The 18,462-nt window shown below is 36.5% G+C and overlaps 2 protein-coding genes across 2 annotated transcripts in view; both read right to left on the bottom strand.

The window, feature by feature from the left end:
* Nucleotides 1-8,341: 8,341 nt before the first annotated feature.
* Nucleotides 8,342-12,371, bottom strand: LOC107088082 (serine-rich adhesin for platelets-like). The gene is made up of 2 exons (XM_015380018.1): nucleotides 10,107-12,371; nucleotides 8,342-9,592 (listed from the first exon to the last, which is right to left on the bottom strand). The coding sequence occupies exons 1-2, from the start codon at nucleotides 12,132-12,134 to the stop codon at nucleotides 8,981-8,983; spliced, it is 2,640 nt and encodes an 879-aa protein (XP_015235504.1). The 5' UTR covers nucleotides 12,135-12,371; the 3' UTR covers nucleotides 8,342-8,980.
* Nucleotides 12,197-18,462, bottom strand: part of fam83g (family with sequence similarity 83 member G) — an 18,001-nt gene continuing 11,735 nt past the window's right edge. Inside the window, exons 3-5 of the mRNA XM_015380030.1 lie at nucleotides 14,939-15,063; nucleotides 12,343-13,284; nucleotides 12,197-12,245 (exon numbers count right to left, since the gene is read on the bottom strand). Of these exons, the coding sequence (XP_015235516.1) occupies nucleotides 12,197-12,245; nucleotides 12,343-13,284; nucleotides 14,939-15,063 (1,116 nt within the window). The remainder of the gene's footprint in view (nucleotides 12,246-12,342; nucleotides 13,285-14,938; nucleotides 15,064-18,462) is intronic.

Here is an 18,462-nt window from a genome sequence, read left to right as displayed (position 1 = left end):
AAGGAAGGAAGGAAGGAAGGAAGGAAGGAAGGTTAACAAACATATTGACCTGTCTGAATGGTTAACTGTCCGATTAGGAATGATAGAATTTGTCATCAATCTTGCACGTTTTGGTTGCAACTCATAGAGGATGCACATAAGATGACATGAAAACAGAACATTTAAAAAACCATGCATGCTTTTCTAGTCAGACCCTTTGCTCTTACATCTTTGAAGTAAAATATGGCTCAACAGGGGGCAGATTATAAAGACACACCTCCCTTGTTTACTATGTATCTTACCCCCCATGTGTTTGTTCTTCTTTGTCAATAAATTGTTGTTTCATCATATCAGATACGTTCAAATTATTTGAAGCACAGTAACAAAATGGATAAGGTCTGAATGCATCAAGTAGTGTGTCCTGGATTAAAAGACAGAAAGTTTATAGAACTTTATTTAATATTTTGCATCTTCTGTTACGTAGCTTCTATTCTCCATGAAAATAGGTCATCATCCCGCTGTCTCCTATCAAGGTTTGGATTCTGCAGATCAAGATGCTCTACAGTAAACAGCTATAGGAGACAATATCGTGGGGCAATCGAGGAAAAAAAAAACACATTAAGAAGCCCATTAAAGCCTGCTTTATGTTTGCTTCACAGAGCTTCCTACCAAATTAGGAAAGCAAATTTACCATTTAGATGGATAATCTGTGGGATTCGAAATACAGTGTAAGCTAGTCTCCTCAGATATATTGTAAATTTACTTTAATCCCAAATTGTTCTCTTCAAACCAAAGCTATAAGGTTGACATTGAAACATTTAGCCATTAAACACTGTACTCAGTTTTGCAACAAACTGACTAAAAAGTGAATCTTATAGCTGCTGCTTTCTGCTCTTTTATCCTTCCTGTTGAAGGTTACTTTCCTTGCAAGAGGGCAAACAAAGATGTCGGTTCGTTTTTCAGCAGGAAATCTCCAGGGATTTTGCAGACCTTCAAAATACTAAACTCTGACAATGACCATAGGTTCAGGTTATTTTTCATATTACTTTAATGATGTTGTCGATTCATGATATGTTATCACACCTATTAGATAAAGTTGTTACAGGTTTAAACTTGATTTAAATGAAAGCCACAACTTTTATTGGATCTCTGATTTAATGGGCATCCCATGGAAATTTCAATGATGGTCTAAATAAAAGAACCAAAGTTGGCACCATGCTCTCTCTGTTTTTTTGCAAAGCTACAAACAAGCCGGCATACCTGATCTCCCTGTGAAATATGCAACACACCCTACCTCCAAGGATCTCCATGCACATAATTCACCTGGGAACGGTGCAACTCCCTGACACTTGCTCTATTTTCTACGTTTTTTCGTTTTTCTGATCCTCAGTCACAAGTGTTTCCATTACCAGCTGGTTTATACTGCTGCACGCCAACGTTCAGATGTAGACAGAGTGTGTGTTACGTTTTACATCGCTGTGTATCAGCTGCTGCTTGAAGACAGCAGACAAACTGCAACTGGTTTGACAGGGTGAGCCCTGCAGCTTTTGTGTGCTGACATGACGCATTTTAGTGTCCTGGTTTTAACACAGCTTTAATGCCGCTTCAGTTGACTTTATGCTGCTTCCAAATCTGCTTAAGTACATAATCAGCAGCGTCTCTGTGTATGTTGCATGCATTGCTGAAGGCCAACTGGAGAGCAAACAAAACTAAACACTTGCATGTCTTTGTTGGTAAGGTCACCCTGAGGTGGATTCACAGTTTATACCGGATATATTTGCTTCTTTGTTTGTTGTTTTTAAAGCAATGTTATTCTCATTAAAACATGTTTTTATAAAATTTGTTTCTTTATTGTTTTACAGTCTGGTTTATGTCTACACATTTTTTTTTTATTCAAAGTTAAAGTGAAGTATCCATCTCATTCTGATGGACACTAAACAAGATTCTACAAATATATGGGTCTAGATCTTTTATGTGACTTTAAACAACGGATGTTACAAAATTAACTTTTTATGTGCTTCTTTCTGTTTTCACAGGAAATTTAATCTTTAATTCTTTTTGTCAAAAAGGGAAAACATGTCTGCAAATTGCATTTCCAATTAAAATATAAATGTGAATATTGAAATGAATGCTTGCTATAATTAAAAAGAAAATAGCCCAGTTCATAGCCCTGCATGGGTCAACCAGAACTGAACACTTTTTAACATGCGCATTCAGTATTGATGCTTGGGTTTAAAGTGAGAGCTACAAGCATTACAAGACAGGAAATAATTTGCAGATATCTGCCACTCCCTCTTCTTTTAAATATAAAAAACTAATCTCCAAGGAATCTCTCAGATTACAATAAGATTAAAATAAAACAAATGTGTGTGTCATTAACAGCCTAGTATTACTGAAACAAAAGAAGACAAAAATAAATCATAGTAAGTCATTACATTTTAAAATGAACAGTGTCCTATTGGCAGCCTTAACATGATATTAAATGTAACTAATGCTTCACTTCTTTAATAGACAATAACTAAGCAACACTATAGAATTGAGAAGGACAAGAGATTAAACCCCTTAAAAAGTAATTTGAACCATAAAAGCAACCAGAACGGTGAGAGGAAAGGTTAGAGAGGAACCGTGACGAAAAAAAATAAAAAAATAAATAAATCGACAAAAGTGCAGTAAATTATTGCGTCATTGGGCCACCAAGTCTCCATAACAACAATATGCTTAAAGGCTGTTTGTGCACATCTTTAAGTGGGGGGTGCACTCACGTCATGACTGTAATGTAGAGAACAGGCCAGGCAAGCTCAGAGTTCTCAGAAAATATGTCATTCAAGCACGCACTCATTAGAACAGCTAGATGCACCACTCAATACGTCAATATGTGCGCTCATACTTTTCTATGGAATGACGAATTTTGTGAAAAACAAGCTGCATCATCATTTTGTCATCATATAGGCCATTCAACATCACCTTCAGCTTCTAAAACAAAAAGCACATTTGGAATCAGAAGTGGCTACTAACAGATTGAAATGTAAATGACTCTTTTGTAAATTGTTATTTTACAAAAAACAGAAAGTAAAATGGCTACTGTGTAAAATCAAAGTGAGAATGTAAAGGTGCTAATTAAAAGGAGCACACTTCCCACAAACCAGTGCATATACACACACATGTCTGGTTACATCAGCAAGGAAAGGTAACACACTTATATAAGAGCGCCTTACGCACGCGAGCCGCCCGGCTCCTGAAAGCCCCAAGGGCCCTCAAAGGATACAAAGACAAAAGAGTTTTGAGTCAGTGCTCTGTGCTCGGCTTTGTTTCCCCCTCCGACCTCTGAGGCTGAGTGTGAATTTGTTACGACCTGGTTTGATGATCTTTAAGTGCTGAGCTGAATTGGATAGATGATGTCACAATGCATGGAGTGTGCATTTTTAGTCCAACATCCTAATCCATAAAAAAAAGAAAAAAAAGAGAAAAAACCTTAAGGAGAATCGATAATCATTAAATAAGCTGTGTAGGTGTTTTGATTTTAAATTAGTCATTTATACACAAGTAGAAAGAAAACCAGTTACTAAACAACCATGTGTGGCGGAAAAAAATAAGGAAAAATACTGAAATGTTGCTGTGCTGGTCACTATTTAAAAAAAAGCTGTGTGTAGACAATATCTTACCTAGAGTGGAAGATGTTCATATCTGCTCTATTTTAGCTCACACTTCAAAACAGCCTCCTAAAATAAAAATAAAAACCTCTCATCTAAAACTGAAAGATTTCAAGGATGTTTGAGCCAAATCTATAAACAGCTGTTTACTTATTTACTATTTTCCCAGCCCCTAAACCAGTGCATTTGTACAGTCAAATCAAAATATATACATATCTCAGTGTTACACTAAAACATGTAACTGAGGAAAATAGCTGCTGCCATTCTGTCTTAAATGAAAGCAATAAGATAACGTAACTTCCAAGCTGGTTTGTAGTTTTTTGACCTGTTGCAGAATCACACGGAGAACGTGTTTTTTAACGTTATATTTACAAAAAACAACACAAATCTGGAAGCAGAGAACTGCGGGAAGTCAGGTTAACTGTCTGGTTGCTTTGAGGCATGAAGGGGAGATAACATGGATCTGCAGCGGTTTGATTCAGTGGGCTGAACCCCAGAGGTCCAGGAGAATTTGAGTGTGATCCAAGTGTGTTGGTACTTGCAGAAGATGCGTTGCTGCAGACGGGGCAGGCAGGTGATGGAGACTAAGAGCTGCTGCACACAGGTGAGACCTTTTCCAGGAAGATTGGAGACAAACCGAGTTAAACTGGTTGTCTGGAACAATAACAGAAGACAGGTCGGCCCAGCTATCAGCGACGATCCTCTCTGTGACAGATAACTCACTCACAACAGAAAAAACAGCAAACTCCCAGAAAGCCTAACAATATCTGTTTTCTTTTGTGTATGCATGGGCAGGCATATAGCATGTAACTTAAACAGCCACATGAAAATCTATCCTATGTTATTACTTTATAAACACATGTCCTTATATCTCCTAAATAACAAGGGTAATCCTCCAGTTTTATTTAGGAATCACTCCAAGAGAAAATTAGCTGGAGATCATTGACACAGGCAGTTATGCTTAGCAACATTTTATGGTCACAAAGAAAACTGCAACACAATAAAAACTTCATTGTTATCTGACAAGATGTGTACCGGTACATTGATTTTTCTTTTTCCCCCTTAACTCCATGGCTTTCTGTGACTGGAGGACTTTTCCTCTCCTCCTCTTTTGTTTTCATGCACCTTCATCCACATGCAGGATGCTCAACGCTCCAAGTTTGTTGCATGGCAATGTCTAAATCATTTAAAATCTAGAGATTTTGCACTTTCTGTTGTCAAAAAATAAAGACTCAGCAAGTTTAATGAAACACCTGAGGCTGCAGGGGTTTTGAATAGAGCTTGTTGGTATGTCCCAACCTTACATCAGAGAAGCCAACGATTAGAACAAACTAAAAACTTCAATAAGAGAAGGTGCTGCAGGGCAGGGAACATAATAAAACAAATTACTGGAGAAAGAAGAACAACAAAAACATAATTATCCAACACTACCAGAAAAAAATATCACACAAAAAAAATAATATCTGGAGCAAAAACAGAATCAAACTTACATTTAATGGGTTGGAAATAAAGGAGACAAAACCAACAAAGAGGAAGTAAATTAAACCTTTTTTTCAAAATATTAATAATAAAAACACAGTCATACCTGCATTGTTAACATCTAACGTAGGTGAAATTGGAATCGATTAAAGTCCAAACCTTAAATAACTAATGAACTATTGCACAGGACAATAAAAGCATTGCTAATTTCCTGAATTCTCTGGAGCAATAAAAAATTAAAATTGACCGAACTCTTTTCAATCCATCCATTTTCCTTCACGATTAAGCAGGGTCACGAGGGGTGCTCCTGTCTGACACCTGAAGTCTTTACCATTTTATATGAAATTAAATGAATGAATGAAGCTCAAAGATGCTAACAAAACTCTGATATAATATTCTTTTCGTAGGAATGGTAAAACTGACAGGCACGTTTGACATAAATGATGTCTGATACCTTCAAAATTGCTACATGCTGTGCAGCATAACGTGAGGAGAAATCCCAGAGGGAGTTTTTTTTTTTCAGCTCTGAGGCCTGGATGATAGATGGAGTATCAAAGTTGGCAGCGTTCCCATAGCTTCAAAGTGCAGTTGTGAATGAGTCATAAAACACTGAAATCATTCTACTTTGGACTGAATGTTAATGAACTGCTCCCAAACAGACTGCTGCATAACCACTTCCTTAGAACTTGTAGGCATTTTGTTTGCTTAAAGCAACAAACAGTGCCTTTAACATAGATGTTATGTGACAGAGTGTGTATTTGGGAAGCAGAAAATGATTCATGAGGTTTGACATTTCTTATGAGTAAAATCTGAGTCATAAAAATGTGCAGTCAGTAAAAACTTATGCATCATTCAGGATTACCCTGCATCTAGCCCCATTTATTTTACTATGAAGTCAAACCAGTTTACTTCCCTCTGCTAAGGAAAGGAACCACCACAGCATGATGCTACCACCACCAAACCCTTAACATTTCAAATCAGGGTTTATCCAGCTAGATTACTTTAGTCCACACAGTAAAAAACTGGGTGTAAAAAATTCAAATTATTTACTCTACTAAGAGTATAACAACTATAGGGAGTGTAAATCTGCTCAAGTGTTGGAGTTCATATTATAAAATTTGACAACTGTGCAGAGTAACTTTTACTCTATATAGTGTTGATTACTGGCCAGTCTCTGAAAGGTCGTCCTGATTTTGACACTAAAATTATTAAATTATCTCTGAAATGTTGACACTGGTTATAGAGTAAATTGTAAACTAGTTTGGAGTGAGACCAAATGTTATCTGAAACAGTTATCTTGAACTCTCTAGGTCAAATAACAGTTGTTTTTTCACTGTGTATGTCTGCTCTCATTGCAAACTTTAAACTCCTTTAGACTCCTTGATTTATTTAAACAATTCCTTTCTTACTCCATGAATACCTGATCTGTAAAGTGCAAGAGTTTTCGCTAGAAAGTTTTTAGGTGAAAGTTGCTATGTTGCTGCAGGCTCTGCCTAAAGAAAGGTAGATTTCTCTGTGCAAAAAGGGAAAACAGTTTTTCCCCTAAAACATGTCTATCACCGCTGCCAGCCAAGCTACACTGTGAGAGACTTTGTGAGAGCACTGTTTAGGGTTTGATAAGAAGGCTGCAACTAAATGTTGGTGATATTAATGCAAAACCTTCTCATGTTCTTCTCCACACAAAAAGATGGATGTAGCATCCTTCCTCTGGCTGCTATTCCTAGTGAGCCCAGCAACACATCTGCTGTTCTCTGTTCCTTGCCTGGGTGTAAAAATTTGTTTCCACTAAAACAAATGCTGTTCAGCAGGCACTAAAGTAAAGTAGTGACATTTGGTATTAAAATGAATGAAGCATGAGCCAGCCCATTTCTAATATTTAAGAGGCTCAGATGGTTCATATGATTTTATAGTTTCTCACTATAGTCTGGTTTGTGAAAACATAAAATATTTTTTCTACTGTATGTTGCTTTACTTATATCACTGCTGTAGGTTTAAATACAGCAGTTCATTAAAAAGGAGCAGCTGTTGGTGTTTATCAGTAGCATCCAGAGGTGTCAAAAGTATTAATGTTTATTAATTATACCAGTAGAAGTATTTCTACTTAAAAAAAACACTCCTGTAGAAGTTAGAGTATCAAGTTCAGCTTTTTAATCAAATAAAAGGACAATTTTTAGAACTACTCAAAGTATAAAAGTAAAAGTAATGCAGGAAAAAAATTAAAGGACAGATGCTGTGCTGCACTACCCTATTAAACTTACTTACACTTAATTTTCTAAGTTTTATAAGTAATGGTAACAGTGTCAAATTTAATTTTGCATCGTCTTGAAAAACTTTATTTTGGTATGTGGCGAACAACATGTTGGTGCAGCACCCAGTCCAACCACAGAGAAATTAATTAAAGCGATTAAAACAAACTATTTTGATGTTTTTGGTTTTTTTTAATAACAGGCCATAACGAAAATCAGCAAAACAAATGGGTCTATTTTTAAAATGTAAGGAGTAGAAAGAAGAGGAAAATTGCAAAAAAAACGTAAGTAGTAGGAAGTTGTTTAAATAAGAATTACTCCAGTAAAGTATAGATAGCCAAAAACCCTACTTAAGCAAGGTAACAAAGTACTAGTATTGTCATTAACAAAGTACTTGTACACCTCTGGGAGCATAATATTAAAGAAAAAAGCAGTCTTAGATACTTTGTGGGATATTCCAATGTCTTAAGTGTTTATCATAAAGAATATATTTTTCTCTCCCTGCTAAACTTTGCAAATATCAGCCACCACCTGAATAGGTTAGATTTGTTAGTAATTTACCAAGAGTGTCATGTGACTGCAGCTTATATGAAATTTGAATCTAAAGTATTGAAATGTTCAAACTCCCCATATCATGATGCATTTCACCAGACAGGAGCAGATGTTCAGTACTGTGGGGCATGCTGTCCACAGTGTTTCCCACGTCTCTAACAACTGATGTCACGCCTGATCGTCAGATCGAGGTCTACGATTTGAAACCGAAAGAAAATGTGATCATATGTACAGAAAAAGATGTGGAAGCGGAAAGCAAACCCAAAACGGAAATAAACAAAAAAGGGTTTAAAACATGAAAATGTGTATTATAATAATACATTTACTTATGTGGGTTTGTGACATACAGTCTCTCCAAAGCTTCATCCGTTGCTGGAAAAAGATAACAAAAATATTGCAACTTCCATAAAGAAATATATTACAATCTTTTTTTGTTTAATGCAAAACAGGCTTTTCAATGTTTCTGATTACGGTGTTCATCTCCCAAGTTTGTTCTTGGCTTTGGGCAAAGGCATTGTCCAAAAGCATTTAAATTTAAATGGTTTTGGTGTAAACAAAGAATAAATCAATAGACCTAAAGACACACTGTGAATGAATACAAAGTAGTCAAAAGCCATGATGTGTCAGATACATTTGTAGAACATCCTCTGTTCTGTTTCAAATTTTTATTGCAAAACTTTTTTTAAACATAGTCAGACAAGGATTTAGCGTGTAAAACTGTCACGATGTTTACAATCGAAAAGGCACGACTAACCACAGCTCAGAGGAGGAAAGTTATTTTATTTTTTTTGGAGACATTTAATTGTCAGAAAAGACAACTGGACTTTACAGCAATGCACAATTTCAATTTTATTCCAAACATACAATTTAATAAACCTTATTTATGCACCAAAATATAAACAGATCAATAAACCCAAATTTGCACGTGCAAACCAAACAATTTAACAAAATAAAATACGCTTATATAGAAATTGACAGGAATTTTAACATACTTTTTTAAAAGAAGTGTAAAAGATAAACAAATCTCCTGTCCTCTGGTCTAAGATTTCAGTAACAAAAAAATCATGAACATCACTAGCTTGAGCTGTTGCGCTCTTTTACTGGTGTGCCAGTGCTACTTCTCCTGCTCTGAGCTGGCAGCTTGGTCCATTTGTCTTTTAATCCCTTAAAGTTATATAACCTCCCAAAGGATAAGTTAAAGGGAACCCTTGCTTCCTCCAGTTCCTGAACTGCTTGTTCAGACCTTATTGCAGCAGAGGCATGAGGGGAAACATGAGGCTGCAGGTTGGAGAGCATATGGAGATTGGCGGCCTGTGGCTTTGCCGTCTGGATTTGCGGTTGGTCGGGTTTTGAACGAATCTGTGCTGCAGGAGGTTGGCGAGGGGGGAATCGCGGCTGGCTCTGAGAGACCTGCTTTCGTCCTGGTACTGACCCAGCAGGAAGTGCTTTCAGAGGAGAGGGAGATCTGGACTGTGATCTACGAGGAGGTGGTTTGAGAGTTAATGCCTTGAGATTATTTTGAAGAAACGTGCTTTCTGTCTGGTTGAGATCACGTATCCCCGAACGACAGGTCCCCTGAGCTTGGGAGGCAGGGGAAGGTCTAGAGGAACTCAGTGGTCGGGAAGGGGAAGAACCTCTGCTGCCGGGCTGCTGACGTGGCTGAGATTTGGGTGAAGGATGAAGAGGCTGTAGAGAGACAGAAGATATATTTTTCTAAGACATAACAAAGGTAGACAGCAGTTTATTAAATAAAAATATAAGATATATCACTGGAAATATCCAGGCATGACAATATGACCACTGACAAGTAGAGTGAACAGCACTGATAATCTCTTTATATTGGCACTTTGGCTCATGAGTCATTTAGTCAGCAGGTGACATATTTGTCAAAGTTTATATGTTAAAATCAGGGGGAAAAAAGGCAAACTTGAGACTTTGAGTAAGTTTTGGTGGGACCAATAATCAGAATACAGAGGCTATAGCAGTTCTCTCAATTTTACCTGATGGCTCCAGCCTCAGGTATTATGTCAGATTATTGTCTTTTTAAAGCTACCTATAATACCAAAAATCTAACAAAGCTTTAGAAAAAAATTCCTTATTTTTCAACATTGCTTTGATCAACATCTAGTGGGAATTTAAATATGCCATATGTCAAAAGAAACTATTGCCTCATCAGAAATTAAAATGTATCTGTTCCTACCTTCTGTCCTGTTGTCTCCTTGGTAGACTGCCTCCTTCTTGTCTCCATATTGCTTGGAGGTAGTGCAACCTGGTTCAGTGGCTTTTCCTTGCTCACAGATGCTTTCTTTCCCTCGGACAAAACCCGTTGTGGTCTAAGTTCACCAGTGGACATCCGCTTTGGCTCTTTCTTCACTGATTCCATTTCTGTCATGCCTCCCTCAAGCAGTCTCCCAGAGGTCGTGCTGAGTTTTGAGGTCATTTCCTTTATATCAAAGTCTTGTTTTGAAGGCCCAGGAACTCTATTCAACTCCTTATTGTTGGTCCTCCCAACTCTCTGGTTTTCTTGTTCCTCCTTTTTGTTTGTGTTGCAACTTTGTACCTCATTTTTAGCCTCCTCTTTGCTATTCCTTTTATCTATGACCTTGGATTCTTTGCTGTGTACTTTTGTATCAACTACTGGGGTAGAAGGATCTCTACCAGTCCGAGCTGAAGTACTAGATTCAGTGCAAGCAGCACTCTGTCTTACACTGGCTAATGCCGCAGGATTAGAGCTCTTATCCAGGTTTACCTGACTGGTACCAACACTTAATGAAAAAGGACTTTCCAAAGATGTTGTGCTATGTTTCCTAATGATCCCATGGTTTTGAAATCTACTTGCATCAATAACAGATTCATGTGAAGGAGATTCAATACATTCAAAGTATTCTTCAGAGGTAGTAGAGAGAGTGGAGTCTTCTCTTGGTGAGAAGTAACCATCACACGTATCAGGTGTAGGTGTTCGTGGGTCTGGTGAGTTTGTTCGTGAATCTGTGGTGGGTAGATCTTTAGGAAACACTTTTGCTATTGGAGTCTCTACAACAGCTGTGGGCAACTGCAATTCTTGTTTGTTGGATTGCGCACTGAAATCTGTGACTTGCACATTGGAAAGGTTTAAACTAAGTGTTTTTCTGGAGGTATGCACACCCGGTTGTGCTTTGCAAGCTTGCTCTTGCAGGGTGTCATGCTTGTGTTTTTTCATGGAGTTTAAAATGATGTCCATTCCGTCTACTGATGGGACATTTGTTTGTTTAGGAGGCTGACTCAGTGCATGTGCAGAACTCTCTCTGTCGTCACTGTGTTTTTCTTTGAGTGATAGGCAGTTTATTGGATTTGTTAAAGACTCCAAATCTTTTACATCGGTTTCTTGTAATGTAAAATTACTATATGATATTTTTTGAGGTTCATGACATCTTGCATGATATGTTTGAGTGACATTTGTCTCTTTAGCACACTCTAAGTTAGTACAGATTTCATCTGAAGATCTGGTGTCTGTTATTGCTTTGGTTATGCAGTTAATGTTTGTCTTTGAATCAATATTTTCTGGTTTTATCTTTTTAATATTCAAGATGGCTGTGTTTGAATCATCTTGCATTGAAACATCGGACTGTGTTTCTAGGCTGGGGACGGACTGCTCTTCTGCTCTGCCGTTGTGTTTTCCTTCAGCTTCCTTATCCGTCATCTTGTGGGAAGTGACAGTCTTTGTTTCATGTTTGGCATCCTTAGAAATATTTGAGTGCTTTGTGTGTTCTTGATCTCCTGTTTCACTAGCAATGTCCTTGTGCAGTACTGGGACACTCTCAAGAATTTGCACTGGGGATATTTGTACCAAACTTTCAAGAACCGACTCATCATTATCAATTTGTTGTTCTAAATTGATCTCAGATCTCTTGACAGCAGAGATCTCTGGCGTTGTCTTGCTATTGATGTTATCTTTTTTAGACAGCTGGTCAGTAAGAGATTTAGATTCTGGAGTAACAGAATCTGTAGAAGAAGATGTAGAGGACAAGAGTAAAGGTAATGCTGGAACAGATAAGGTAGAGGGAGACAGGGTGGAGGGTGAGGTGGTGGAGGGAAAAGTATAAGAAGAACTTCTAGCTTTGGTTGTAAGTTTAGGTTTGGAAGGCAACACTTCAGACTGCATTGGAGAGACAGAATCGGTAGCAGCGCACTTGGGTTCATCAGGGTATTGGAGGTTGCAAGTCTTTTCAGAAGAGATTTTGGGTTTCATACTCACAGCATTAGTGTGTGAAACATGTGATACAAAAGGCTCTTCTTCTGTGCCTTCTGTATTTAGGAGAGGTAGTTGGTGAAGGTGAGATTTCTGTGCAGTTTTTGACTCCTGGGTGTTTATTTGATCCACAGAATCATTTTGTGCTGGAAAAACAGTCACAGTGTCCGATTCTTGTACACATGTAGAGTCTTTGAGGGGCTCTGACAAAGTGGTTGTGGAGTGAATCTGGGTTCCTGAAGGATCTGAAGGTTGTTCATTTTTAGGTGCATGTGCTTCAACACTAGCTTGGGGTAGTGCGGGTGAACTAAGTTCCATTTGACATAAACCTGGAGTTGTGTTATTGTTTGAACTAAGTTTGTCCTCTGTTTGAAGAAGTTTAGTTTCATCCATTTTAGAATTTAAATTTTGTTTATCAAAGGGTATTTTTTGTTCAGGAGCTATTTCTTTATTATTGCTGTCAACAAGACCTATACTTTTCTGCTCTGGCTTTGCTTTATCTACCGACAAATTCTCAGTCTTAGTTTCACTTTGTGCAGTTTGTTTTCGGGGTCTTGCGACCTCTGGCAAGGTTTCCTGTGGCTTGCTGAATGGACTGCTAAACTTGATTGCTTGGCTTGTTTCAAACATCTCAGAGCGTTGCAGATGAACTTGAGTTGGTTTTTTAGAATCCCGAATATTAATGAACCCTATCACGTCGTTTGATGGATCAGGCTCTGGCCAGGTGGGAAGGTATGAGATCAATTGGGCTTTCTCTAGATTTATTAGTCCAGGATGGAGAGGAGGAGGATCCTGTTGGAGATCTCCATGTATTCTTTTTCGCTTCTTCTTATTTTTGGACTCTTCTGAGAGTTCAGGTTCTTTTGGACTATCATTGCCATTCAGGTCCACAGTAGTAGGGCTATTTAAAGCAACAAGGGCGTATTTGGGGTTGTAGAGTTTTCTAGTGATAGCAGGAGAAGGAGTGGGCAATGATTGAACCTGATGTCTAGTGTCTGGTTCAGGCTCTGGCTCTGTGAGGACTTGCCTAAGGTCAACAAAAGTAGAATTCATATACAAGAAGCGAAAAAGTTGATCGAATGCATCCACAGCCTGGCCCGTGATAACAGTGATGAGATTTCTGTCGAGCCGTGATGACGTCCATGTGAAACTAAACAGAAAAAAAGTCATCAAACAATAAATAGGTGTTAATATTCTTTTCAGTTAATTAATAATTGTTTTGAATCAAGCTACTTTTAATCTAAGCAACCTTGCACTGAAACTGCCTGATTGTAAATGGTAAATAGTAACTGGCCTGTACTTATAAAGCTCTTTTTCAAGTCTGGAGACTTGACCAAAGCGATTTACACTACATTCAGTCATTCACCCATTCACGCACACACTTAAACACTGGTGGTGGCAAGCTACATTGTTTTAAAGCAGAAAAAACATATCTTGTTCATGAAACTTACTATTACTATTACCATTGACTCTATTATTGTCGTTACATGCCACAATGTGAAGAGACAAAATTTGCCAGATAATTTTTTCAGTTTTGTAAATACAGAGATGGGATGTAATATGTGAAATCTGATGTTTTATACAACAATGCACCAGACACACACCTACAGCTTATGTTAAAATGAGACTTCTGGGTTTTAGTCATGTTTGATTGCTCCAGTCTTATTTTCTATATGCTAAGCCTCCTGTGACATTAAACGTAAAACACATGACAAATCTTTTATTGATTTGGAAAAGTATTTTTTTATCTGCCTTAGTTTGTTTTTTTTGTAGTTGGGCTATTCATTATTCTAAGTGTTAAAATACAAGAATTGCACATAACTTTGTACTTTTCCAGTCTCTCTGATCAAATAGTTAATCAGATGTGATGTTACTCATGCTTGAGTAGCCTTTTTTACCAAAATTTTACCAAATATTCTTTGTCTGAGTAATTCCATGGATGGCTACGTTGTTACATTTCCTTGAGTAAAAACATGTTGAAATTGTGCTACTCTTACTTATGTAAAATTTCTGAGTACTTCACATTTGCCTAAATGTAAAAGTTTAGATATGGTCTTTTATTATTTTCTAGAATTAAAACCATCTGACTTGGTAAAAATTGAAAAGCTTCTCTTTAGTTTTTTTTTGGGTGGGGGGTTTCCACTCTGCACACATATTTTAAGGGTCTGAGACACATTGATTTTGTTTTCCTTTAGGTATCTAATAATTTAATTTTGTGGTAATGATTATGGTTCCTATCTTTAAAAAAAATATTCATATGTAATCAAGCTTTTACTTCCTAACAAATGCTTTAAAATGTTGCTCCAACATTTCTGCACAGCTTTCTTTCCTTATGAGGCCCTATTTCTATACTTTCAAGTCAGGTCAAATTTAATCAGGCTTCCACCCCTTTTCAATCTATTTGTAATAATGGTAATGATGACCCAAAACTTGTCATGTCTCCGAAAATAAAGGTAGTTATACCTGTAATGTGGCTTATTGGAGTACCCTCTATGTAAATGTTTAATCCATAATTGTACTGGACTCATTCAAATAAAGGAAATAGCACTTACTTGGCATTGTGATGCAATTTGAATTACAAGCTTGCCTTTTTCTGTGGTTGACACACATTTTGTGCAACACAGATGCCACACCCTTCCTGTTTAATATGATGGCTTTACATTCTTTGCTGTTAGCACTTGTATACAGCTGCTTGAACTGATGAACTTCTGATTTAAAGTAAGAAATATTCTTAAACAAATGATCTATCACCCCATCCTGAACCCCCTCCATCATACGCATGTAGTTAAGTAATGTTCACTGACCTGTATGACCCAGATACAGATTTGTCTCCATCAATGAACATGAACCTGTGCCCACTTTGCCCTTTGACCTTGGTGCAATGCCGGGTGTAAAACTCTGCGCCTGCTGTGCATCGTACACGAAGATGCTGAAATGCAAAAAAACAAAAACTAAACGGTTTCATCAGAACAATCATTTACTTTGGAGTTTTAACAATAACTCAAATAAAGGTGCAACATCCCTTTGTGAATCACTGTTATTTGCAAAAGTAAAAAGGAACAGTATTTATTATCATTTTAAATGTTTCACATTTAAATCTAAAACACAAGACCTATTTTGTTGGGATTTTAGAAGATAAACCAACAAAATAGTGCATACTTGTGAAGCAGAAGAGAAATTATTTCAAAAAGTGTAATGTGCACTAGTATTTAGTCAATACTGTGTAAAAACAATCCTCCAATTACAGGCTTTAGACATCTTTCAAAATTATTGCCAACAGTGCAGATTGATCTAAACTTCTGAATTGTACCTGTAGCTCTGTTATGTGTTGTTATTTTTCAGCTAGAAGTCAAACCACTCCAGTTTTCAATTTGTTTATTTTTTTGAACATGTTTTCTTCCAGTAGTGTCCCGCAGCATGATGCTATCGCCACCATGTTTCATTGAGGGTGAGGTGTGTTCAAAGGACCAGAGCTCCTTCTTTTACATGTTTTACTGGCTTGTGATAGACTCTGTAAGGAATTTTCTTAAATAATTACAGTCTTTCAAGGACAGACTCATGAAGTGCAGTAGAAATAATTAAAGAAGATAGTATTCCCTCTGCAAACTCTTTCTCTATCCTCCTCTGTTGGAAACCGTGCAACTGTTGGGAAACTTTATCACTAAATTGACATTTTTGTGCTGTGTCCTCCAGAAAGACAGCATACTCAACACATGCAGTAAAAATATTGTGTAACCACATATCTATAGTAGCAGAAGGATACTTGTAAAGCTTGTTTTACAGCAAAGAAAATGTATTCTTCCATTTGGTTACACCCATAACTTTCTCCTTTAGTCTGGTTCTTCTCTAGGCAAACACAATCACTGAATCAACAGGCTCCAATACTTGGCCTTACTTTAGTATATTAGAATAAGTAATCATAAAGACATCCCTACCATCAATATGCATATTCCCATTTATCAAAAATGTTAAGTTTAAGTGTACCTTTTGGACTTTCTTTCTCCATTACTTTACAATTATTTTAGGACAACCAACAATGAAAAGGAGTCTTACATTTTCCTTTTGTCTGCTGAGGTGCAACATTCTTCTTTATCTATCTAATACAGTGTTAACTCATCTGCTCCTCCACCCCTTCCTGTTTATCCGGCCCTCTAACTCAACTCCTGCTCATCACTTACAGCTTGCAGCAAAATCTCAATCTGTCACACTTGTCTTCCTCCTTCCTGCCAGACACCTTCTTTTCATTCAGGCGCCTAGTCGCAGTTTTCTTGCCGAGTTGTCACTTGTGGAGATTTGGCATTAACTCCTCTGTGTAATATTATACAGCTGCACTACACACACAATTTGCCACCAGAAAACTGCACTGGTGTCAATCTGTATACATCTCCATAAAAATTATTAAAAGTTCCACCATTTTTGTTGACGTTACAGGTTCTACTCCAACCGCTGCTCCCCAATAATTCAAAGTAGTACTGTACGACACCGAAACCTAAGGATTCCAGTGCTCTATAGGCAGAACCTAATATAACTAAATATTTTTTTTATGCATCACCAGATTTCCTGAAATCAGATGAACTATATAGAAACATTTGTATTAATACCAAGATTAAGTTTTCCATTTGATCCTCGGAATATTGTTTTGAACATGAAGGGAGCCCTGATTAGCAGCTGTGAGAGGAAAGCCTACCATCATACACTCCATAATTACTTCAAGTGAATACCGTCTTGTTTACTTCATTCCAATATAATGAAGAAACGTGATTATCATTATTCTCTGAAAACCAGTTAAGTCTTTACCAATTATCAAGACAGTAATCAGGCAACGCTGCGCATGTTCCTGATTACTGCCGAACCTGTTGAATCAACAGTCCCTTAAATTAAGCAAATTAAAACTCAAGAACAAATAAGAAAAAAAGTTGATAACATTTATTAGTCTGCAAAAAAAGTAAAAAATCTATTTGTTCATCTGTGGGACTCCAGGAGACCATATTTAACTCAGAAGTCACAAAAAAACTCTGAACACTTAAAGCGCTGAAGGGCTCACCTGCCTCAGTGAAGGTCAGTATTCATGAATTAAAAAAAACCAGAGGAGCACAGATTGACTGTAAACACAGTTATTATGTTTTAAACTTATACACATAGAATTAACCTTGCTTGGATAGTTTTTTTTTCTCTTTCTAAATAGACTCATCAATTAAAAACTGCATTTTGTGTTTTTACAGTTATTTTTCCTAAATCATCTGAAACCTGTTTCTTTATATTTAACACCCAGTGCAATAACTATATAAAGAAATATAAATATCCATCTATATAAATACCCATGTAAACACCCTGTGCAATAACCCTGCATAATGATCCTACAAGTAAAAAGAACAAAGCTGTTATATGTGGAGGTACTGTGCATATTGTATATATATCCCATGAAACTTTTTCTTCCTTTGGCACATTCTTCTGCTTTGAGTATTTGAGCTGATGTAACGAGTAAATTTCTCCACTGGGAGATCAATAAAGGCAATCAATCAATCAATCAATCAATCAACCAATCAAACATTACATTTATTTTTTTTTGTTGCAAAGGTAACCTAATTACACAGAAACCTGTATATTGATTAATCTTTTAAAAAAAAATGTGGATCTTTCTTTATATTTAGAATGATTCCATTTTTAGAAAAAAAAACACTGATATAAAGACAACCTCATGTCTTAGATCGTCTTAGGATTGTCAACAGTTTAATCATCCCTGAGTTGAAGGAATGTGATTTATATAACAGTTCCCCTCCATCACTTGACAGCAAAAAAATGTGTCATGCTCTGTCAAAATATAACTTTTACAATCCTAATTATGAGATGAAAGGTCACAAGTATGACTAAAAGTCATCATTTCAAATTTTCAAAGTATTACTTTTAGAATACATGCAAAATTATTAGATAAAAAGTAATAGTTTTGACTTTAAAAGTCAAAATGAAAAAATAAAATAAAAATGATATTAAGAGGAAAAAGTCTTTATTAAATGTAATTGTTTTCAAGTGATGCAAATTAGTATTTATGATATACAGAGCTATAATTTATAACTAAATTATAACTTTATGCCTCTTAATTATGACTTTAGCCACATTATAATCATATCTAAACTTACAATTATGACTTCGCATCTCATAATTCCATATGCATTATAGTTATTATATAATAATATTTTTTAGTTCCATAATCATGACTTTAAAAGTCAAAATGAAAAAAAAAATGATATTAAGAGGAAAAAGTCTTTATTAAATGTAATTGTTTTCAAGTGATGCAAATTAGTATTTATGATATACAAAGCGATAATTT

Source organism: Cyprinodon variegatus, unplaced genomic scaffold (genome assembly GCF_000732505.1).
Source record: "Cyprinodon variegatus isolate N-32 unplaced genomic scaffold, C_variegatus-1.0 Scaffold206, whole genome shotgun sequence".
In the NCBI taxonomy this organism is placed as follows: Eukaryota; Metazoa; Chordata; class Actinopteri; order Cyprinodontiformes; family Cyprinodontidae; genus Cyprinodon; species Cyprinodon variegatus.
Note: the sequence above shows the minus strand (reverse complement) of the source record. Positions and strands in the feature narration are given on the sequence as shown.

Bases quoted from the DNA above. Each gene is read 5' to 3' on its own strand.
- LOC107088082 (XM_015380018.1), bottom strand. From the start codon at position 12,134: ATGAAACCCAAAATCTCTTCTGAAAAGACTTGCAACCTCCAATACCCT. The intron at 9,593-10,106 runs GTAGGAACAGAT...GTCTCTCTACAG, and splicing joins AGGAGACAACAGGACAGAAG to CCTCTTCATCCTTCACCCAA.